This window comes from Hemicordylus capensis, chromosome 9 (genome assembly GCF_027244095.1).
Source record: "Hemicordylus capensis ecotype Gifberg chromosome 9, rHemCap1.1.pri, whole genome shotgun sequence".
In the NCBI taxonomy this organism is placed as follows: domain Eukaryota; kingdom Metazoa; phylum Chordata; class Lepidosauria; order Squamata; family Cordylidae; genus Hemicordylus; species Hemicordylus capensis.
This window is the reverse complement of record NC_069665.1, coordinates 2,762,555-2,780,213: the sequence shown is the minus strand read 5'-3', so window position 1 is coordinate 2,780,213 and position 17,659 is coordinate 2,762,555. Positions and strand designations below refer to the sequence as shown.

Below are 17,659 nucleotides of genomic sequence, written 5' to 3'. Positions count from 1 at the left end.
CCTGGAGCAAAAGAGCTAAAAAAAACACATAGGAAACACAGGAAGTTGACATATACTGAGTCAGACCCTTGGTCTATCTAGCTCAGTATTGTCTACACAGACTGGCAGCGGCTTCTCCAAGGTTGCAGGCAGGACTCTCATCTCTCAGCCCTATCTTGGAGATGCTGGCAGGGAAGGAACTTGGAACCTTCTGCTCTTCCCAGAGCGGCTCCATCCCCTGAGGGGAATCTCTTGCAGTGCTCACACTTCTAGTCTCCCACTCATATGCAACCAGGGCAGACCCTGCTTAGCTAAGGGGACAAGGCATGCTTGCTATCACAAGACCAGCTGTCCTCTCCTGGAGACTCAACAACAGGTTTCTAATCCATCTTTCAGCAGCACCCCAGAAGAACGGCAGAGGGACAGAAGGTTATGCCCGCACAGAGTCCAAACAGCCGATACCTGAAGACCTGTTGGATCCAGACCTGGTCAGAACTTCTGGCACAAAGCAAAAACCTGGGCATGCAAATGGCCCATGCACATGCGTGGTGACCTCCAAAATGGCCACACATGCTCAGAGAGGCCTGAAAAGGGGAGACCAGGCTGGGAGGGGGAAGGGGAAGAGGAACCACTGGAGACACACCCATCCCACAGCTACAGCAGTGGGCTGTACACCTGAGGCTGTGGGCACTCTAGGGGTGACGACCTTGTCAAAAATCACAATGAGCATTTGTCCCCCCAGATGGTACCCAACACCCCAGCTGGCCCATGGAAAAATGGGGCTCCCGTTTTCTTCAACTGTCATTTCTGCACACTCCAGTATGGAGGAGAACAAACTGTTGCAATGTGCAATCAGAATTCAGAAAGGGCTATGCTTTGCTAACACAGGTGTGTACACTTTTAAAAACACACACTTTGTGTAAATAAAAGCCATCACAAAATCATCTCAGAACCAAGACAGCTCGAAGACAATAATCCTCCTGCTGGAGAGAGCGAGAGAGACCCTCCCCGACCATATGGTCTATCTGACACAGTTTGCCATATGGGCATGACGGCAACCACATCCTCAGTTTGAAATTAGCATTTAAAGAAGAGTAATCACTTCAATTAGAAGCTACCCAATCTCAGAGAGGAGCAAAGTATTAAATTAGAAGCAATTCCAGATTCTGAAAACGGCGTGGGGGCCAAAAATGTACGACTTGTTAGGCAAAGCACAAATATAATTACGATTCACAGAAACGGAATGGCTCTCAACGTGGGCCCAGGCTCCCAAAGAACTGGAGAGAACGGAACTATCTACAGAAGTTAACAGAAACGCAAGAATTTGGAGTAAATCAAACGTACACACTAGTAATTACAGACAAGCTACAAACTCAGAGCCCATTTTATACATATGGGGGAAGCAGAGATCTCAAGGTCTCTGTGTGACAAGCTCCACAACCTCCATTTAAAATGCCCAATTTATTCCAAACAGATGTTCACAATTAGAGCCAGGAAGCAGAAGCCTTCAACTTCTGCAGTGTCTTAAGACTGAAGAACTGCAGCTTGGCCACCTTGTCATATCCCAACAAGGGACAGTTGAGACAGTACCACAGGAGAACTGGGAATTCCAAAACGGCACACAACACAATAGCATTATCTAGACATTATGGTGTACACACATCGGTGCACATGTACCGTACATGCTTTTGTATTGATGATTGTGGATGCATTCATTTTAAGAAGGGAACCCGGGTACAGCTCTCTCAAAGCAGGGTACAGATAGGAAGAATACTGCTGTCATGTTCAGCATAACATGTGAATAACTAACTGTACATGCATACAATGAAGACATGAGGCTCCTCCAGATGTTACCACCATACCCATGAGCGGCAGGGCGAAGGGGCAGGTTCTGCCCCCTCCATGTCACTCATCTCCATGCCCCATCGCTCACAGGTCTCGGAACCTGTCTGAAGTAGGAGAAGACCTCTCCGTGATGGTGGGCAGACCCACAACTGTGAGACAAGCCCTGTTGGACCCGTGAGCAATGGGGCGTAGGGGTGAGCAATACGGCGGAGGCGGGACTTCCACATCCTTCGCCCTGCCGTTCATGGATACAGCACTAACATCTGAAGGAGCCCATGTTCTGCAGCATCATGCAGGTGGTTCAGCGCTATCTGCGCTGTGGGTGTCTAAGGAACTTTTGAAATCAGCACAGGATCACCACATGACGGTTCACCTGTCGGACCACATTCACCCATATGAATCTGCCAGGGCCCTGCGATCATCATCTCAGGCCCTGCTCACGACCCCACCACTAACAGAGATCCGGTTGGCGGGGACTAGAGACAGGGCCTTTTCAGTTGTGGCCCCTCGGCTTTGGAACGCCCTCCCTGAAGAGCTTCGCCATGCTCCCTCCCTCAGTGTTTTTTAAAAAAATCTCAAAACACCCCTTTTTAAGGAGGCTTTTTAATGCTCCATTATTATTGTTGTTGTTGTTGTTATATCTGGTAGGTTCTTTAGCTTCTTTAGCTGTTTATAATATTCAGTTTTAGTTTGAAACTAATAATTGTTTTTAATCTGACTTTTTTTAAATTTAATTTTTTTACTTGTATCTGTGTCTATCATATTGTTGTAAGCCGCCCCGAGCAGTATTGCACTGGGGGGGGGGCGTATAAATATTTTAAATAAATAATAATAAATAATGACCGCCACACGCCAGGTGCACCATTTACATTAGAGACAACCTACGTGGCACTCCCAGAATTCAGGCGTGCTACTTTAAGGACTTGTGCTCGTGTGCAAAACCTCTGGCAGTTCCTTAAGACACCCACAGCAATGTGGGCAGCTCACAACTGCGCAGGTTACACGGAAGAACGTGCTGACAACTGTACATGTGTTGAACGCAATGTCTGAACAGGGCTGAAAATGACTGGGAAACCCTAATGTGTTTTGAATGCAAGGCTTCAGAAAAATAAGTGAGATGATACAAAGAGCAAGTATGCCGTTTCAGACTGTCACACAGACAGAGATTCATATAGAGGTGTAGTCCCTCGTGGACTGGGCAAAGTCATTTTGTACAGATTATGCTTATTATAGGAAAGTTCAAGAAATGAAACACGGAAGTTCAAGAAATGAAACAAAACATGTGCCACAGAATATTTAGTAATGTGCTTGCAAACGGGAAGTAAAAGGACCGTTTAGAATTTGTAGGATTTCAACCTCAAACTCTATCCATTTTACTGAATAAATTACCATATAGAGTAAGTTTAAAAGTGAATCCAAGAAAGATCTGCTGCTTCTCTGGGGCATGATGTGGTCTGACCATTGAGTGTTAAAAATCTGTCGTGAACAATAACAGTTAAAATGTGATCATTATATTCAGCATCTCTGCAAAAAGATACAAATCATTTAAAGAGAGCCCCTTTGAGCCCCAGCGCCATCTTGGAAGGCGTGGGGCAAGGGCTGAGAAGTGTAGCCCTTTCCAGGGCTTTCCCCACAAAGTCCGGAAGAGAGGGCGACGTCTCTCTTGAAGGGCCCTCCCAGAAGTGCGAAAAGGACAGCGCTGTGTGAAGGTCAGCACAGTGGGAAATGACTCTCACACTGAAGGGTTCTACCAAAGGGAGTCCCACTTGAAAAACAGTGAAGATCACTGCATTAGCAAAACACCTTTCCTCTTCACATGTTGCCAAAGATAGCTGAAAATGCCCAAACCGATTTAAACAGACACACACACACACTCTTCAAATGAGCCAATAGTCTTACAAGCATCAGGCAGCTTAGGAGAATTCCCTTTGCTGTCAGTTCATTTCTGCATGTTTCTATACAATTCTGTTTTTCGGTTAAAATGTACAGCAGCATTCTCATCTAAATGCAATCCTAATTAAAACAAATTAAATTCTTTTTCAGCAGTAGTAACATCCCATTTTCCTGTTTTTTATGTTACCTAATTTAGGCACCTAAAGCTTGCTGCATTAAGTATACCCTGATAATTATCATTATGACCGATGTTTGCAATGGGCACCTCAATAAGTTAGTGCTGAAAACGTGACCAGAGTACATGGTTAGATTTTACACAGGAGTGGATGCCAGGGAATTTCAGATTCCAGCAAGAGAGCCATCCCTCTAGCCTCATCCTATGGGTAAACTGAGCCCCTGACAGCATATAGATGCATCTGAACTTCACTCTTACATACCTGACTGGAGGCATTATCTCCTAAGAGCCAGTCCTGCTTCTGTCCACTGGCATTTTCTCTCTGGGAACCTCTCCAAACTACAACACCCATCATCCCCTCCTGCAATGTATGGTATGATGGTGATCTAGTCCAAGGAGAGCTGAAGAGTCTAGGCTGGCATCCCTGCTGAACTCCCTTTTCCCAAAACAAAGAACATTTTTTTAACTATTAAAATTAAAATCCCTATTACTACAGAAGAACAGGACTTGACGTCTTACTTTCCCATCCAAACGGCATAGCTTTCCGGGAGTCTCGGGATAAAGAGGATGGCGTTCCCACTGTCCACCTCAATCGCGCCATAGCAGTCCGCCTCAGTCACTCCAAATGTCCAATGAAAGTACGATTCCTAGAATGGAAGACGAAACAGCCCTTCAGGCAGATGCAAATCGTCTCTCAGATTAACTTAGTGTCACTTTGAATCGGCAGCCGAAGTACGTGGACCCACTTGCCAAACGGGACACTTCAGACGGACAGTAATTACAAGGCTCCGTCACCTTGATCCCCAATACATTTACTTGGAAGGCTGCTGTTTATTTCAACGGAACTTAATCCCATTGCAGAAGACAGGCCAGCAATTACAACCCCTTGCTAAAAGTTGCCCCCAAGGGCTCCGCTTCCCACACAGCATTTTGCCTAACGAAGCAGTTGGGGGACGCAGGATCGGTCCTTCTCAAGCACTGGCACAGGAACCAGCACCAGGAAAGAGCCAGGTCAAGCAGTTGCTGGCCCGGTGCCCCCTGCACCCGCGATTCCCCATCACTGTCACTAGAGGGAGCAACACGACGGCCCTCCTGAAGCTTCCAGCCGAGCCCCGGAACCCCGGAAGGCTTGAAGGGCAGAGAACCTCCTCCTTTGGGAGCATGAGGGCCAGATTTAGGCACAAGCTGCGTAAGCTACAGCTTTGGGCAGGGGCTCTCAGACTTGGGTCCCAGCTGTTGTTGCACTACGGCCACTGTGGCTGAGGATGATGGGAGTTGTAGTCCAGCAGCATCTGGGAACCCAAGTCTGAAAACCCCTGCCTCAGGGCCTCACATTACGAGGGGCCTCTGGAGACCAAACATCAACTACATTTCAAGTTCTCCAGAACACATTCTTATTTAAAGGTGTTTCTAATGCAAACAGTCTTATGGCAAGATAACGTTTTTCTCTTAACGTTTTTCTCAAAGTTTTTTGTTGCAACTTTGCCAAGTAAAAACAAAACTTTATTATTTCTATTTTCATTGTATGTATGTATGTGTGTGTATATGTATATATGTGTGTGTGTGTGTGTGTGTGTGTATACACACACACACACACACACACGAGAGAGAGAGAGAGAGAGAGAGAGAGAGAGAGAGAGAGAGAGAGAGAGAGAAGTGTGTGTGCGTGTACCCTAATGCTATGGGGCCTGCTTAGGGCCTCAGCATAATCTGGTCCTGGGAAGCAACAACTGTCTGCAGAGACCAGAAAGGAAGACCAGGTATGAAGAGCCTCAGAAGGGCAAGCGGCTTGGGAATTACTAGATCAAGAAAAGTTAAATTGTGTGGCAACGCATGGATTACTGGAAGCGGCCACAATTTGGTGAATGATGACATTAATCACAAAATGCTGACAAACCACACAAAACCTGAAACGCCCCTCTTTGCTGAACTGCAGCCACCCCCTTTAAGTGACAGCCAGCACTCATGAGAGCATCTCACCGTTCGTGGACACCCACAATAGTCACAAGGACATGTGACACAGACAAGAGAATGGGCACTTCATTATCTTTAAGAGGATGAAGAATTAAATCACAGCCCCAGGCTTTTAAAAAAGGAGAGAAACGGTCAGAAGTAAAAACCATGAACCAGTGGATAGCTTTGGTAACTATGGCATGGCGATTTCGGATCTCCCACTTTTATTTGTTCTTGGCAAAGATGCCTCATGAATAAAAGAAAAGCTTGCTGGGGTTAAGACAGAGAGCTGGTATATGCACCGTAGCCCTGAGACTGAGCAATGAATCAGAAGTCACCGGTTCAGATCTTGCCTTGGCAACCCACTCAATCAACCTCAGCTTCCCACCTGAAATATGGGAATTACGTTCTGATCTAATCTTACAGGCGTTTTGCAAGAATTAATGAGATTTATGACACTGGAATACCTTTCTACTGGGTGAAAGAAGTAAGGGGTGGAGAGCCAGTTTTATGGTAGTAAGCATGAATTGCTCCCTTTGCTAAGCAGGGTCCACTCTGGTTTGCATATGGATGGGTGACTACATGCAGGTGTGGATACTGTAAAATATTTCCGTTAGGGGATGGGTCTGTAGCTCAGTGGAAGAGCATCTGCTCTGCATGCAGAAGGCCCCAGGTTCACTCCCTGGCAACATCTCTAGGTAAGTCTGGGAAAGACTCCAGCCTGAAACCTGGGAAAGTTGCTGCCAGTCAATGTAGGCAATACTGAGCTAGACGGACCAAGGGCCTGACTCAGTAGAAAGCAGCTTCCCATGTCCAAAGAAATGAGTTTCACTCTGAACAACAGCTGAGCATGCTAGAGGCAACTACCTTTTCTCTAGTTTGCAATTATCCAAGGATGGGTGCACTTCTACATCTAGTCTATGGAAGGCTCTCAACAGTGGAAGCGTCATACTGGAGGGAGCCTTTTGGAACAGCTCGGCTGCTCTTTGCATCACGGAGAATTCCCAAGGGTGGTATAAATATACAACTGTCTGGAATGCAAGTCATTTATGAAGACCAACGGCAGGAACGCATTTAGAGGGCACAAGGACCCGTTTTATGGGTTGATAATGTTGAACCTGAGGCTGTTGCCCAATTAAAAAAGCCTCTAGTTGATCAATCAAATGGGTCTTATTTGATTAAATAAAATACATCTGCAAGTGGCAACATGGTTTTTATTTCAAAAACTGGTGTGTTTGTTTGGACAGTGAATGTAAATATTGCAGCCTTTCTGTTGCAAACAATGTTGGAGAAAGAAACCATCCGGGAAGCAGGATGAACTCCTGTGAGAGAGTGAACGAGGCGTAGGAGTCTTACAGCTAGATACTTTATTTCGGTCATTGACCAGCATGAAACAAACAATACATAATAACATCCAATTAAATAATAATAGGAGTCTTATAAGGACTGCCCGTGGCAGGCGCTACTCACTCGGTCACCGGAGGAAATGCCTCTTAGGGACTTAGGAATGCCTCTTGGGGCCTTCTCCCGAGCCAGACCTTGGTCCATCTAGCTCAGTACTGTCTACACTGACTGGCAGCAGCTTCACCAAGGTTGCAGGCAGGAGTCTTTCCCAGTTCTGCCAATGAGTGAAGCTGGGACCACCAGCATGCAAGTCCTATGGTGGACTGCCATCAAGCCATCCTAAAATGAATGACAGGGAATGCCCCCTGAAATGCACAGGTTCCTTCCTAAAGGCTATGGCATGCATTGGATATCTGAATTGCCAACCGCCATTCAGAAATCCCAGGCATTCCTGTGGCCATTTGGAAGCAACCCCTGCATTTCAGGGGGCGTTCCCGATCATTCATTTTGGTACATTCCCCAGAGTCTAAATGATCAGATGCAGGGTGTCGGCCTAGTGGACGAGGAAGAGCGGAGGCTGCCTTCCACCGAGTCAGACCCTTCGTCCATCTAGCTCAGGACTGTCTAAACTGAGTGGCAGAGGCTCTCCAAAGTTTCAGGCAGGGGTCTCTCCCAGCCCTCCCTGAAGATGCTGCCAGGGACTGAATGTGGGACCTTCTGCATGCCAAGCAGAGGCTCTTCCATGAAGCCATGGCCCCATCCCCCGAGGGGAATACCTGACAGCAGACGGTGCTCTCCCTTGTTCCCAGTCAAAGGGATCCCCAGGTGTGGCGGATTACAACTCCCATCACTGAAGGCGACTGCAGCATCAGATAATGAGAGACATAGTCAACAACAACTGGGAATCCACTGGGGGTCTCAGGTAGTCACCCATCCAAATGCAAACCAAGGTGGACCCTGCTTAGCAAAAGGGACAATTTTTGGTCACTACCCACAAGACCAACAAACCTCCGCAACCCACCTGTGTGACTGCCTAATGGCAGGTAACATCTCCTAAAATGGTACCTGCCCATCAGCAATATTTATAAACTAGCTGGGCTGGGTGTAGAACATCTGCACCTCTAGTTCTCTCCGCCCAGCCCCCTGCCCCCACCTGCCGCTGTCACCATTTTTGCCTGCCCACCCCGCCTTCTCCACCCTCCAGTCCTGCCGGCCCACGCCTTCTCCTGCCAGCTGGTACCCACCAGCGCTGTCATTTTCCTGCCCCCGCTGCTGTTTCCTTTCTTTCTCCTCCTGCTGCCGCCATTTTCTTCCCCCCACCCATCCCCATCACTATCCTATCAGGCGGCTCTCTGAACTCTCGTGAGAGCTGCCACACATGGGATTAGCCACAGGTACGCCTTAGCGAATTATATATAAAGAAGAAGAAGATACTTACGGTACATTAAGAAACATTTTTAAATGTTGCCCAATTAACCTGGAGTGCTTTTCAAATCAATTTTTAAAAAGTTCTACAGCCAATCTAATCAGCAGCACTGATTAAAGGCGGCAACCCTAATTGCAATTTTTAAGAAAACATTGGTGTCACGAGAAAATTAGTGGCTTGCAATCTTTATTGTCTCCCTGAAACAGAAATGTGTATCTGAGTCAATGTTTTCCAGTTCACAGAGCTGATGGAAAGTAGCCAGCAATGAATACCAAAGGTGAAATCCCTTCTGCAATCTAAACCAAGTCATCCGTTGGGGGGGGGGAGGAGCCGCAATAAAGATAAGGCCGAGGTCTGCAGACTCTCAAGCTCACCTGACGAAAGATCAGATTCGTGTCCGTGCAGTATCTGTTGGTCTGCTCTCCACCCTGCAAGAGGACCAGGGCCTTCTTGGGCACCTCCTTGTGGGCTCTCAGCCGGTCGCACAAGCGGGTCCTGTTCAGGGCGAAGAGAGCGGCCGGAACTCTCAGAGTTTCATTCCCCAGCCAGAAGGACGGCCTAGGAAGGGGAAGCAGAGCCCAGCGTCAAGGAAAGAAATGTGTTAGATACACATACAATAGTAGGTCAGCTTTGTTTAGAAGCCCAACATTGCCCTTTTCAGTCAGAAGAACGCCCCAAATCACATGCAGTTGCAGAGAGAGGAAGGAAGGAAGGATTTGGAAGGACAGAAAAGGATGACCTTAATGTATCTTATAAAGTTCGCAATGCAGTTTGCAAGCATTTTTAAAAAAAGATGTTTTTGAGCAAGATCTGCAGCTTGTTTCAACCGTTAAGGCAGGAAGGGACCTTGCACACTCATTTCATGAGAAGTGGGGCTCGTGCGCCATGGGGCGGGAAGAATCTAAGTATCTAGCGTGGAAGTATCTAAATATTAGAGCAGAGAGAATAAAGGAGTGGAAAAGGCCACAAAGTGCTCAAAGTGGATCTAGGAGTGGACTTGCAATCTGCAGCTCTGTGGTTCAGACCTGCCCTGCATGCAGAAGGTCCCAGGTTCAATCCCTTGGACTATCTAGCTCAGCACTGTATACATTGACTGGCAGCAGCTCTCAAAGATTTCAGGCAGGCGTCTCTCAGTCCTACTTGGAGATGCTGCCAGGGATTGAACCCGAGACCTTCTGCATGCCATGGGTGATGGGAGATACAGTCCCACAATTTTTGGGAAGCCCAGTTCTGGAAACAGATATAAGAGAGACAAAAGAGGGAGGGGAGGGAAGAAGAGGCAGGCGCAAGCAGGAGAGGAGCACACATCTTTAAAGGGAAAGTGTGCCGTCGAGTCACTGATGACTCCTGGCGACCAGAGCCCTGTGATTGTCTTTAAGGAACAACTAAAGGAGCAACTCTTTAGAGATTTTCATATTTTACATGCATGGTACATGCAGAGAGGAGAGGGAGAGAAAAGCTGGTCTTGTGGTAGCAAGCATGACCTTTAGCTAAGCAGGGTCCACCCAGGTTGCACTTGAATGGGAGACTAGAAGTGTGAGCACTGGAAGATCTTCCCCTCAGGAGATGGAGCCACTGCTCTGGGAAGAGCATCTAGGCTCCAAGTTCCCTCCCTGGCAGCATCTTGAAGATTAGGCTAAGAGATTCCTGCCTGCAACCTTGGAGGAGCCGCTGCCAGTCTGTGTAGACAATACTGAGCAAGATGGACCAAGGGTCTGACTCGGTGTATGGCAGCTTCCTATGTCCCTATGTACATCTGGTGAGTTTTTAATTTTTAATCTGGTTTCAACCCTCAAACAGGCCTTATTTTTAGTTAATTTCTAGCAATTTTATTAGTTGTACAGTGTATCTGTTTTTATTGATTTCGTGAACTGGCCCAAGCAGTCGAACTGCCCCAAGCAGAACTGGACGGGCAGGGAACAGATGTATTAAGTCAGTCGAGCAGGCACATGTTTTAGTTACGCTTCTGATGGGAGTGGAGTCCGAGGTTTCAGGGGAGAAGTTCGCTGCTTCCCCAGTGACTGCTGTGGCTCCTCTCCTGCCTGTGCCTGAATCTTCGTCAGCCTCGGCACTAACCATCTAGCCTCCCCCAGTCTCCAGCCCCACTAGAGCAAGATGGCTTCTTGAAAGGAATTGTCTCAATGCATTGTATGAAAAATAAGCCATGCTGGAAGCAACAAAGGTTATGCCTTCAGCTGCACATTGTTGCTATGCTCAGCTGTTGCTAAGCAGAGGGGGAAAATATATATATCTCAACCCACATTAACCCGAGTGTGCTCGGTGCAATGTTCCCTCATGTATTAATTATTATATGGCTTTCTCGGAAACCTGCAAGCCTGAAAGGTAACCTTTGCTTTATAGCTGCAAAGAGTGAACTTCAGTGCAACTTCAGCAGCCGACGTCCAGGCGTGGGTTTCAGGGAGCAAACGCAGCATAAAGGAGCGATTAATCTACAATACTCAGAGACAGTTGCACGCAGCCAAAGGTCAACCTTCTCCGATATGCAAATACAGCAATTAGAGCCCAGATCGCCAATTCAGTTTCAACTGGGCATGGGCTGAAGGAAGGAGGAACACAGGAAGCCAATACCGAGCCAGACCATGGACGCATCTCGCTCAGTATTGTCTAAACAGACTGACAGCAGCTTCTCCAAAGAGGAGACCTGGTCTTGTGGCAGCAAGCAGGACTTGTCCCCTGAGCTAAGGAGGGTCTGCCCTGGTTGCATAGGAATGGGAGACTAGAAGTGTGAGCACTGGAAGAGATTCCCCTCAGGGGATAATGGAGCCACTCTGGGAAGAGCAGAAGGTTTCAAGTTCCCTCCCTGGCAGCATCTCCAAGGTAGGGCTGAGAGAGATTCCTGCCTGCAACCTTGGCGAAGCCGCTGCCAGACTCTGTATAGACAATACTGAGCTAGAAAGACCAATGGTCTGACTCAGTATATGGCAGCTTCCTATGTTCCTAAGGTTGCAAGCAGGAATCTCTCTCAGGCCTGCCTTGGAGATGCCAGGGAGGGAACTTGCAACCTTCTGCATGCACACATGCAGGTGCTCTTCCCAAAGTGGCCCCATCCCCGAGGGGAATATCTTACAGTGCTCACACATGCATTCAAATGCAAACCAGGGCAGATCCTGCTTAGCCAAGGGGACAATTCATGTTCTCCTCCTTGGAACTCAGAGGGGTCCTGCCTCTGAATCTGGAGGTAGCCTATAGCCATCAAGGCTAGAAAAGAATGGCCAGAGAAGATGATGGGAGTTGTTCTCCAACAATACCTGGGGACTCAAGTTTTGGAAGCCCTATACTGCTACCACCTCCACTGGGGCCAGGCCAGAGGGGGCGTCTTCAGGAGCGAGGTTTGCCACCCCAGAAGCCCAGGGGAGCATGCAGAACCCAGTCTCAGAGTTCACCTAACAAAGCACAAACCAGCTTTCTCCCACCTTCCCCACGACAAGGTTAACAGGCACAGACATGTATGCTTCATTGAGGCAAGAAGAAGAGAACAATGCAGGGCAGATAAAAATCCATGATTACTTTAATTAAATCAAAAAAATTTCAATTATAGTCAATACCTCTTCTAAATAATAAGTTGGCTTCAAATGAAATCCAACAAACTTGTTAAAGCCTACACACTGTGGGTTTCTTAAAAACAAGACACGGCCATCTATCAAACAGGGTTAAAAGATGCTTTTAAAAAAAATAAAAAATCTTTTTAAAAACCTTTGGAAGAAGATATCCAGCATTTGAGGGTTAAGCATTATAAATGCCACCAAGTCATATGCTGGGTTTATTCTTGTGGGCTTCCTTTACCAGGGACAAGCAAATCCCAGAGGGGTAACTGTGTTAGTCTGCTGCAGCAAAGACAATAAAGAATCTCGAGGCAGCTTAAAATTAAGATTGATTGTGGCAGCAGCTTGTTCTTCTTGTTCAGGGACCAGCAAGTCATCAGAGGTAACAAGGATCCAGAAAATGCCATCCTATATGTCACTAAGACCATTCTCAGAACTGATATGGATGATCTCAGCCTCCTTATGTCTGCCCTCTAACTTCCCTGGAATTGAGAAAGCTGCCATATACCGAGTTGGACCATTGATCCATCTAGCTCAGTATTGTCTACACTGACTGGCTAACCTTGATTAGGATCATAGGAAGCTGCCTTTTACTGAGTCAGACCCTTGGCCCATCCAGCTCAGTATTGTCTACACAGACTGGCAGCAGCTTCTCCAAGGTTGCAGGCAGGAGTCTCTCCCAGCCCTGTCTGGAGATGCTGCCAGGGATTGAACCTGGGACCTTCTGCATGCAAAGCAGATGCTCTAGGGAATGTACTAAAAAGGAATGACAGAGAATGCCAACTGCAAAGCCCGGGTTACTTCCATAGGGCCATAGGAATGCATGGAATTTCCAAACGGCCACTGGCCATTCAGAAATTAAATGCATCCCAGGGCCATTTAGGAAGCTGCCTTCTACAGAGTCAGACCATTGATCCAACTAGCTCAGTATTGTCTACACAGATAATATCTGTGAGAATCTGGCAGCAGATTCTCCAAGGTTGCAGGCAGGAACCTCTACCAGCCCTATCTTGGAGATGCCAGGGAGGGAACTTGGAACCTTCTGCAAATAAGCATGCAGGTGCTCTTCCCAGAGCAGCCCCATCCCCTCGGGGGAAATCTTACAGTGCTCACATGCAGTCTCCCATTCAAATGCAAACCAGGGCAGATGCTGCTTAGCAAACAGGACAATTAATGCTTGCTACAAGACCAGCTGTCCTGCCCTGAACTCCACAGTGCTAAGTTCTCACACTGCAAATGGTTATGACTCTAAGAAGCATCAGGCATAAACATTTATTTTCCATTTCATAGGGAGAGGGGAACCCTCATCCTTTTGATCTGTAACTACCAGGCCTTGCTTCCGAAAACAACTACACTGAAACCCATGTGTGTGTATAACGCATGAGCAAAGGTTTCGGGTTACATGCCTAGATCCGGGCCACACAACTTGATTCTGGACTACAACTCTCATCCCCTCGTTACAGGGGTCAATAGTCCAGGATTATGAGTGCTGTTCTCCAACGTGTGCAGAAGGGACAAAGTTGTACAGTCCTGACTTAGATGTTCTATACAGTTGCAAACTGATACGTTTTTGAATGGTACTAGCAGGAGTTCAGAACACAGGACCATAGGAAGCTGCCATAGACGGAGTCAGAGCCTTGGTCCATCGAGCTGAGTATTGTCTTCACAGACTGGCAGCAGCATCTCCAGGGTTGCAGGCAGGAATCTCTCTCAGCCCTATCTGGAGATGCCGCCAGGGAGGGAACTTGGAACCTTCTGCATGCAAGCAGGCAGGTGCTCTTCCCAAAGCAGCCCTATCTCCTAAGGCAGGGATGGACAAACCTGGCCTTTCAGCGGTTTTGGACTACAACTCCCAGCATCCCCAGCCACAAGAAATTGTGACTGGGGAAGATGGGAGTTGTAGTTCAACAACATCTGGAGCACCAAGTTTGCCCACCCCTACCCTAAGGGGAATGAAGATCTTACAGTGCTCACATGTAGTCTCCCTTTCAATTGCAAACCAGTGCAGACCCTGCTTAGCAGAGGGGACAATTCATGCTTGGTACTACAAGACCAGCTCTCCTCCTGAGTTCTGGAACACGGGTCCCAGTCAAAGCTGTTGTTCAACTACAATCCCCATCACCCACAATAGCCATCAGTTTAGCCGTGACAGGAGTTGTAGTCCAACACAGCTGGGGACCCATAGATGGAAGGGTCTGGTCTATGCAACCCCCTCAGGCTCTTTGCAGAGTGTTCAATAAGGCCCACTGCATGAACTTAACATCCCTTTCTTGTGTTAAGTTTTGCAGGCCTTGTTTTGACCTGCAGACAAGCCGGAAAATAACAAGGAGCATGGAGGTCAAATTATTGATCATATAATAAAGAATACAAGTTCCGTAATGAGCAGATCAAATCCCCTTAATCAAAAGCCTAACACTTCACTCCTGATAGGGACAGCTTCTTCTGCCCAACAAAGGATGAGATTTTTTTCCCCTTTTTGACACTCTGACCAGACCAAGTAGATGGGGTCACTCATACCCAGCAAGCCACAAAGAAAATTCCATTCAATTTTAAAGAGCGCTTTGAATGTCTGTAAGTTGCTTTGAAAACTTGCTTGTGTTAGAAGAGCAACTAATACGTTTTTAGAGAGATAAAGTTAGACTACTGAAGCAAGAAGTTGCTGGGTCCTCCTTCACAGAAGCTTCTTCGCAAGCCACGGAATCGGATAGACTTCACAGCCCTAACCTGGGGTGGCCAGTTTGAGCCACTTTAGAAGCTGTGGGACTACAACCCCCATCATCCCTTGCTGCAATTTACTGCAGCAGGGGAGGGTGGGAACTGTAGACCCACAACCACTGTAGAGTCTCAGGCTCACCACCCCTGTCGTAAGCTATATCCGACAATTATCTATCCAATCACACAGACTTAGGGGATCTATTAACGTAGCCTGGGTTCCACCTTCCTAACGAGTAATGTACCACATAGAGGGAGAGGAGAGCTGGTCTTGTGGTAGCAAGCATGACTTGTCCCCATAGCTAAGCAGGGTCTGCCCTGGTTGCATATGAATGGGAGACTAGAAGTGTGAGCACTGTCAGAGATACCCCTCAGGGGATGAAGCCACTCTGGGAAGAGCAGAAGGCTCCAAGTTCCCTCCTTGGCAGCATCTCCAAGATCAGGCTGGGAAAGATTCCTGCCTGCAACCTAGGAGAAGCCGCTGCCAGTCTGTGTAGACAATACTGAGCTAGAGAGACCAATGGTCTGACAGTTTTCTATGTTCTATATGGCAGTTCTCTATGTTCCTATGTAGCTCAAGGAACCATCTGACTAGTAAAATATTTTGTCTGGCTGGTAAACGGAGCCAACATTTCTTGACCGCTGCCTATTTTCACTCCAACAATCACAGCTTGAAGGGGCTCCTTGTTACACATGGCTCTGTCTACCGCTTGATGCATTCACCTCTGCAAGAGGCTGTCCTGCACAGAGTCAGACCTTTGGCCCATGTCTTGCCCAACTGGCATTGCTCTCCAGGATGTCAGACAGAGATTGTTTCCCCAATGCTATCTGGAGTTGCTGCTAGGGACTGAACCTGGAGCCTTGGGCACGCAAAGAAGATACTCCATCGCTGAGATAAGGCCCCTCCCTATACGTGTGCTAGAAACCTTCCCAGTGGCTGTTGCTGGTGTCTCCCTTAAGCTTTGTTTTATACTGTGAATTCTTCTGGGAGAGGGAATGAATTAGCACCTTTTAAAGTGGGGGCCCTCTTGCATCAAGCAAGTGGGAAGCAACTGTTCCTGCTCAGCTCAGTGCAGTCAGCATCAGTGTCCCTTAAGGCATGCACATATGCGCATGCTCAGACATTTTTTGATGTCTGCTCAGTTATTTAGATCCCGCTCAGGTTGAATCAGGAAGGCCCCACTCTGAATGCATGTGTGCGTGCACTGCCTTGATACTGCCAGCCCAAACAAAACTCATTTCGCACACAGATGGGGGAAAAATTAGAGAGAAGACTGGTCAGCATCCCTCCCAGTTCCTGTTTTCTCTCTTGGGCAACTTTAATTTTACAGCGCGAACCCTTTAGGGCCAAAGAATGGAAGAAATCCCTAGGAATTCCACTTCAGCAGTAGCTAGAGGCCAGCATTCCCAGGAGCAGGGATGCCCAGAGTTTGCAGACTACAAATCCCATCACCCGCAGCTGCAATGGGCAATAGAGACCCAATGGGAACAGGGAAGCTAGCTCAGAACTGTCCCGGCTGCGGCTTCTCCGAGGCTGCAGGCAGGAGTCTCTTCTCAGCCTCATTTGGAGATGCTGCCAGGGAGAGACCTTCTGCAGGCAGGCAGGCAGGCAGGCAGGGGCTCTTCCCAGAGTGGCCCCATGCAGTCTCCCATTCAACTGCAAACCAGGGCGGACCCTGCTCAGCAAAGGAGACAAGTCATGCCTGCTACCACAAGACCAGCTCTCCGCTCCTCTGGCCACTGCAGTTGCCGGGGATGATGGGAGTTGTAGTTATTACAGGGGAGACCGCTGCCGGAGAGCCCCTTGCTTTGGGCAACGAAAGGAAGCAGAGGCAGGGCGCCGCTCCAGCGCCTCCCCCGGAGGCAGGGGAGGGCAGCCGGCCCCTGCCTGGCCCCTGCCGCCCCTCCCAGCCCTTGGCCCGCCTGCTGCCCCACAGCAGCAAGGACGGCAGCGGCTGGTGCTTACCCCGCGGACGCCGCCATCTTGCCTCGCTGGATGCTCCCTGTCATGTGACCACGGCCGGGCCCGACAGCCGCTTAGGAGGGAGGGGGCGGGGCCTGGTTGCCCCTGGCGACGGGAGGCGTGCTGCCTGGCCACGCGGCTAGTCCCCATGGGGGCGGCGCGCCCCGGGAAGGCCGCCCCGTCAAGGGGTGCTGCTGGACTGCTGTGGCTCCAGCCCCTTGCAAAGCCCAAGGCTGTTGTTCATGCAGGCTGCTGCAGCCCTTGCCAGGCAGGCTTGCTTGGGAGTAAGCAACGTTGGATGCTGCGGGAGTTTCCCTCTGAGTGAGGAGCCTCGCCTAGGATTGCATCGGAAGCATTGGGGCTGTGCTTTCCAGAGTTTCATCATAGGAACATAGGACGTGGCCTTCTACCGAGTCGGACCCTTGGTCCCGCTAATTCAATACTGCCAGCACCGACTGGCAGCAGCAGCAGCTTCTCCAAGGAGGCAGGCAGGCAGGAATCTCTCTCAGCCCTATCTGGAGAAGCTGCCAGGGAGGGAACTTGGAACCTTCTGCATGCAGGCAAGCAAGCAGGAGGAGCGCGTCCACTGAGCTATGGCTCCATCCCCTGAGGGGAATATCATGCAGTACTCACACTTCTTCCAGTCTCCCATTCAAATGCTGCAAGCCAGGATGGACCCTACTTAACAAAGGGGACAATTCATGCTTGCTACCACAAGACCAGATCTCAAGAGGAGGGCGACTTGCTTGCAACAGGGGGCAAGGTTCACCCCACCCGGCTTTCTCAGTCCTTTGCTTATTATTATT

The 17,659-nt window shown here is 48.6% G+C and overlaps 1 protein-coding gene across 1 annotated transcript in view; it reads right to left on the bottom strand.

Moving 5' to 3' along the window:
• PEPD (peptidase D) overlaps positions 1–16,969 on the bottom strand; it is a 157,508-nt gene extending 140,539 nt beyond the window's left edge. Inside the window, exons 1-3 of the mRNA XM_053271169.1 lie at positions 16,857–16,969; positions 8,990–9,173; positions 4,412–4,539 (exon numbers count right to left, since the gene is read on the bottom strand). Of these exons, the coding sequence (XP_053127144.1) occupies positions 4,412–4,539; positions 8,990–9,173; positions 16,857–16,900 (356 nt within the window). The 5' untranslated portion in view covers positions 16,901–16,969. The remainder of the gene's footprint in view (positions 1–4,411; positions 4,540–8,989; positions 9,174–16,856) is intronic.
• Positions 16,970–17,659: the final 690 nt, after the last annotated feature.